This window comes from Sinocyclocheilus grahami, unplaced genomic scaffold, assembly GCF_001515645.1.
Source record: "Sinocyclocheilus grahami isolate Dianchi unplaced genomic scaffold, SAMN03320097.WGS_v1.1 scaffold172.1, whole genome shotgun sequence".
Taxonomy (NCBI): domain Eukaryota; kingdom Metazoa; phylum Chordata; class Actinopteri; order Cypriniformes; family Cyprinidae; genus Sinocyclocheilus; species Sinocyclocheilus grahami.
This window is the reverse complement of record NW_015505351.1, coordinates 265,466-271,799: the sequence shown is the minus strand read 5'-3', so window position 1 is coordinate 271,799 and position 6,334 is coordinate 265,466. Positions and strand designations below refer to the sequence as shown.

Sequence of the window (6,334 nt, the reverse complement as noted above, 5' to 3'; positions counted from 1 at the left end):
CGTCTCCCTGACATGCTGCTTCAACACTAACTGCGGTTACTGAAACCACGCCTTCTTTCTTTGCGTGAACATTTGGGCGGCATTATGCTAATATTTCCACATAGTGATGTAGATATGTGGGGGCGTGTTAGAACGAGCCGTTTTAGGGGGGCGTGGCAGAGTCTTAACTTTGATAAAGAATATCTCTTTGGTTTTGAGACTTTAGTCTTTGCAACTTCAGGGATCTTATCTATGCACAATCAGCTTGTAACACTCCAAAGAGAAAGGAAAACTTGAAATCGCATCATATGACCCCTTTAAAAGGAAAACAATCCTCGTCATACTGGCGTTTCAAGCCGGGCTTTCCACTATCTCCGACAAGTGACAGACCAGTCATTCAGTCATTCATTTCCAATGGAGAGTAGCGTGGGAGCTGTGTGGAGTTCCGATCATATACAGATGTTCGTTCATACTACACGACCGAAAGCGTGTGTTATGTGGCCATTCATGCAAACTGTAGCATCATGCTATACATAAGACAATAAATAAGATTTATATTCCGCTTTTACTCAAAACTCCCTTTAAACCACCATCGAGTGTTTGTAATAACTTCCGATTGCCGTCTAATGTGTGTTTTGGCCATGTCATTTTGCTGAAATTAAATATGTTTTTACCTCTGACTCGGAGTCAGAGCAGCAATCATGGAAGAGAGAACACAGGCAGACAGTGCTGGAAGCTGCTAATGCTCATCAGTAAATCAGTGGAAAATAAATAAAATCATGATTCTGTCTGAGCAGTGCGTTTTAAAACACTAGTGTACTAGTGTAAATGTAGCCTAACAGATGTGTAAACTGAAGACTATTTGAGCTTTATTAAAACTATTTGCACTGTGTTGGTTAGTTGGTTACATTTTGTTCCTTTGTGCAGTGGCTCAGGAGATGAGTCTTTGAGATTGTATAAACATCAACAAGCTGAAAAATAAAAAAGTTTTTTTTTTAGATAATGTAATCTTGTTCAAATTGATTTCATAAAATTGGTATCGAAAAAAGTATCGTTCCGGAACCGGTATTGAAGTCAAGGTATCTTTATCGATATGGAACATTTTTGAACTATACCCAGCCCTAGTACACAACCACCCTAAAATGATAAAAATCCACCCAGTGGTTTTTTTGTTAATCTACTAAAATCTTTACCCCTTTCTCAAATCGAGCTGATCTCAGATGCCTGTCTGTTTGACGTCACACAGACAGGCCCCTCTCACGATAGTTTGATTGACGGTAGTGTTTCAGCACAGACTGGACTGGCGTCTTACCTTAGCTCCGCCCTGAGTGAGCTGTCATCAGTCCGCCATTGTTTCAGCGCCGGAGCAGATGTAGACGAGAATGACTCCTAAGCGATTGAGGTCTTCTGTTGTTGGATGTAATAATGAACATAGCAGTCGTCATTTACTCCCGACATCTGAGCCAGTGAAGATGCAGAGGATTATGTTTGTTTTTGAAGGGAATGCACCCCGATCTACATAAATGCATCTATGTTCACGCGAATCATTCGTGATCCAGCTTCACCTACAGAAGAAGTGTGTAAGGTTTTTTTAACGAATCTTTGCAAATCGCCCTTCCTAATAATGTGCTAATGAGCAAGTTTCACGATGAATGCGGCTAAAGTAAACAGTCTCTCTGAGAGCGGCTCGAAAGAGAGGGGCGGGGTCAGCAGAGCTAATTAACATTTAAAGGAAAATGCTACAAATCTGCATGCTCTGAAAAGAGCTGTTTTTGACAGGGTAAAAGGTGTTTTTTACTCTACTGTTGAGAAATTTTAACCAAACTATGTTACAGACAAGATTCTAAAGAATCATATCAACTTGTGAAAAATGGGCATCCTATGACCCCTTTAAAGTTACTTGACGATGTTGTGTCCTCAAAATGCCTTGAAAATGCGATTGCAGCCAAGTTTGTGATTCTTGATTCGCGCCCGCGAGCAATGCTTGTGAAGTGCGGACGCCAATGCGGGAGAGGTGGGTCTGACTCCAGGCTACTTTTACACTGTTACCGCAGGCAAGTTTCACGATGAATGCGGCTAAAGTAAACAGTCTCTCTGAGAGCGGCTCGAAAGAGAGGGGCGGGGTCAGCAGAGCTAATTAACATTTAAAGGAAAATGCTACAAATCTGCATGCTCTGAAAAGAGCTGTTTTTGACAGGGTAAAAGGTGTTTTTTACTCTACTGTTGAGAAATTTTAACCAAACTATGTTACAGACAAGATTCTAAAGAATCATATCAACTTGTGAAAAATGGGCATCCTATGACCCCTTTAAAGTTACTTGACGATGTTGTGTCCTCAAAATGCCTTGAAAATGCGATTGCAGCCAAGTTTGTGATTCTTGATTCGTGCCCGCGAGCAATGCTTGTGAAGTGCGGATGCCAATGCAGGAGAGGTGGGTCTGACTCCAGGCTACTTTTACACTGTTACCGCAGGCTTTTATTAAAGTTAGCGGTTCTAAATTCACGTTAAACCACGGCTTCATGGGTTTTTTGCTCTATTTTATTTTTGGTTTTGTGCTGGTAATCCTATTGGTATATTTTGCATGCAATCTCTATGCTATGATCTCTATGTGCGCCGCATTTGTGTAAATGGAGAGAGGGATATGCTAATGATAGGAATCTGTCGCTTGACGTGATCGGTTATTGATTTTTGTGATGTAGCAAACAGTTTCTGGGACTGCCATTGGGGAAACTACAGTTTTAAGGAAAAAATACTCGGCAATGGTGTTGATTAATGGATTGGCACATGGTTTGTCTAAAAGCAAATTAAAAACACCACATAGACAAATAAACAACATAAAAACTTGATTTTCACTACCGGGGGTCTTTAAGTGCAAATAGCCCGCCTTGTTGGCAGAGGTTATTTTATACCAACGTGTGATTGGGCTAGTCAACACTTCAAAAGACTATCCCCCGGTTTCACAGACAAGGTGTAAGCCTAGTCCTAGACTGAAATGTAAATCTGAGCTGTTTCAACTGAAAGAAACTTGCACTGACTGATCTTAAAACATGTCAGTGCCTTTTTGTCTTAAGATGCACACCAGTAATGCTTTTTTCTAAGGCATGTTTATAAAAATTACTTGAATGTCCTATGAACTATGGCTTAATCCTGGCTTAAGCTAAGCCCTGTCTATGAAACCAGGCCTATAAGTCTAAACATAGCTCCAGTGGCAAAGATGGTAAAGCGTGTGCCGAAGTCATTTTTGACGTGATCGAGGCGGGTTCGATTCCACCTTTTGCCGAACGTTTTTTCCCCCTTTGTTTTCAAATCACATTGGGTAGGTGTAGGGAGGGCTTTTATTGTCCCAATATGGTGGCATCCATTTAATAATTTGAATTAAAATTATGATTTGCACTCAGTACTTTAGATATTTGCCACTATTTGCAATAAGCAGAAAATATTGCTATTTTAACATAGTGTAAATACAATCTATAGTTATTTGCACTTCGTGTAAATAGCATGTCACTAAGAAAATACTGCTGTCATCTAACTAAGATTAATAAATGCTGTAGAAGTATTGTTCATTTTTAGTTCGTTTACTAAAGTAATTTACTAATTAGTAATTAACTAATGAAACCTTATTGTAAAGTGTTTCCAAAATATTGTTCAAATTGTTACTGCCTATAGTTATTATTTTGGAATAAATGTAAAAATGCATAAAAACACTATGAAATGTATAATTATTTAAAATATTAAATAAAATAAAAAATTGTTAGTAATGGCCTCCTCCTTTTAAAACACCACTGCACGCCACTGGTATGCACATATAGAAAATAGAGTCCACACCAACATGATGACGACCTATTTTTTTTCCCGTTGGCCACAAAATAAGATATTTTGAAGAAAGGTAGTAACGAAAAAGTTTTGATGACCATTGACTTCAATTTGTATGGACAAAATTAGCCATTAGCGTTTCTGAAGAAGTAATTTTAAATCCATTAATGCCTATTATTAAGATCTGTGTTGGTCATCTGATCGCGTGTGATCACGCGTGTAATGGAATCCAAAATGTTTTGTGATCTAGTCGTTAAAATTGCATAGAGAAGTAGTGACACACATGTGAACGCATAGTATTTGTAGTGCAAACACTAATGTCCTGGACGACAGTGAAGGGCCACCCACTCACCTGTCAATCCAGAACTGCACCAAAGCAAGGGTTTAAATCGTTGTTATATGTAGTGGTTGAACAGTATAGTGTTAGTGTATACCAATATATAATATAGTGTATAGTGATACCATTACAGTACAGTAAAACCAAGCATATGTAGCATCTGGACCAATCAGATGCACCATTTTTCATTTGATTTAACAAATCAATTATTCATTAGATTAACAAACATTCACAGACCCCTCATCCAATAAACATACTGGGTGCCAGGATGTCTGCAACGACACCAGGCCCCCCCTGGTCCCCATGGCAAGCACGACACCTTTGCTAGACCAGATACATTTACGACCTAATGGCATGTTGAGAATTAAACCTCTCACTACAATTTCCATAGGAAAGACACAGTGCACAGTAGAAATGGACTCTTCTCTAATTAATCCATAGGAATACCTTTCTTTGAATGAACACGCATATCCTTCAGTTCATTGTGTTTGTTGTCTTTGAGATTGTATACTGTTTTATGCAGGCTTATGATGGAACCACTCGTTCCTGTCATCTTACCTATATGTAATCCTACCATGTTTAGTATCTATGAATTCGCCTTCTGATGATCTAAACGAGCGTGTATATTATATGTTGGTACATAGGCAATATATTAGTGTCCTGAGAATCTTTAGTAATTTCGATTCATGTTCCATATGCAAATTACCATGCTTCCACACAAAGGGTCATAAACTCCCCAGTATTTCCAAACTCCCACTTGGAATTCCCGCCTTTCTCATTGGACAATCCCATCTTGAGAGGCGTGAATCTTCTCAGACCTTAAAGGCCTCACATCAGTGACCCGCCCAAGAGTCGGTGGTTTGGTTGAATTCCTCCAGGACACTTTACTCACAATTTGTACAGTGTCCCAACTTTTTTGGAATTGGGTTTGTATATATACATTCCAATACAAAAATTTCACAATGTGGTCTTGTTTTTGTCAGGTGTATGCTGAAGACCACTGCGACCCCTGTCTTGTAGACCTCCAAGCGCACCTTCCCAAGTACTATGGCACGTGGTCCTCACCAGATGCTCCCACAGGTACACAGATGGATGCATGAAGCTATGAGGAGATTGGTGGATATACTGTACAGCATGTTTAGTCGACATGTCTGCTCGCTCTCTTCCACAGACCTGTACCTCAAGCTGGAAGACGTGACACGCAGGTTTCAGAAGCCATGCATTATGGACGTGAAGATCGGCCAGAAGAGCTATGACCCCTTCGCTTCACAGGAGAAACGGGAACAGCAGATCAGGAAATACCCACTGATGGAGGAGATCGGCTTCTTGGTTTTGGGGATGAGGGTATGTTTTGTCTTTCAAATCATTTTGTAAATATACGTGTAAATATTTTCTAAATAAATACTGTGTGTGTGTGTGTGTGTGTATTTACATATACATAATAAATAGACACAGTGCACACACATATATTATGTAAACAAAAACATATTTTGGATGTGATTAATCGCAATTAATTGTTTGACGGCACTAAAAAAAAATTATAATTAGTTACATTACATGAAGAATTTTAAACTTATAAAAAATGTCTAACATTCAATATTTGTGAGAGAAAAATTTACATTTTGTTAGAATGTCCCCCCCCCCCTTTTATTCATTAAACGGGTAGTTCATCCAAAAATGAAAATTCTGTTATTAGTTACTCAACCTCGTGTTATTCTAAACCAGGTCTGCCCAGACTCGGTCCTGGAGGGCCGGTGTCCTGAAGAGTTTAGCTCCAACCCCAATTAAACACATCTGAACCAGCTAATCAAGCTCTTACTAGGCATACTAGAAACTTGAAGGCAGGTGTGTTGAGGCAAGTTGGAGCTAAACTCTGCCGGACACCGGCCCTCCAGTACCGAGTTTGGGCAGCCCTTTTCTAAACCCACTGAACGTTAACAGATTATGCTGTTCTGTGTCAGATGCGTCACGCGGATATGTTGTTTACTGTTGTTTACACATTGATTTGAACGAAAATGACGTATCCGTGTGTAGTGGTCAACCGATATATCGCCAAGGCCGATATTTGGCATTTTTCAAATATCGGCATTAGCCGATAAGTTTTTTTGTTTGGCCGATGTGTTCGAGGCGAGTTTTTTTTTTGACTGTGCGCCGGACTTTTATTTTGATGGCGCTGACAGCGGCAGCACCTGAGCACATAGTGC

At 39.7% G+C, this 6,334-nt stretch overlaps 1 protein-coding gene across 1 annotated transcript in view; it reads left to right on the top strand.

Annotated features, from left to right (window-relative positions):
- The window catches only part of ipmkb (inositol polyphosphate multikinase b), a 35,514-nt gene that overhangs the window by 10,616 nt on the left and 18,564 nt on the right, over window positions 1-6,334 (top strand). Inside the window, exons 3-4 of the mRNA XM_016283231.1 lie at window positions 5,114-5,210; window positions 5,302-5,474. Of these exons, the coding sequence (XP_016138717.1) occupies window positions 5,114-5,210; window positions 5,302-5,474 (270 nt within the window). The remainder of the gene's footprint in view (window positions 1-5,113; window positions 5,211-5,301; window positions 5,475-6,334) is intronic.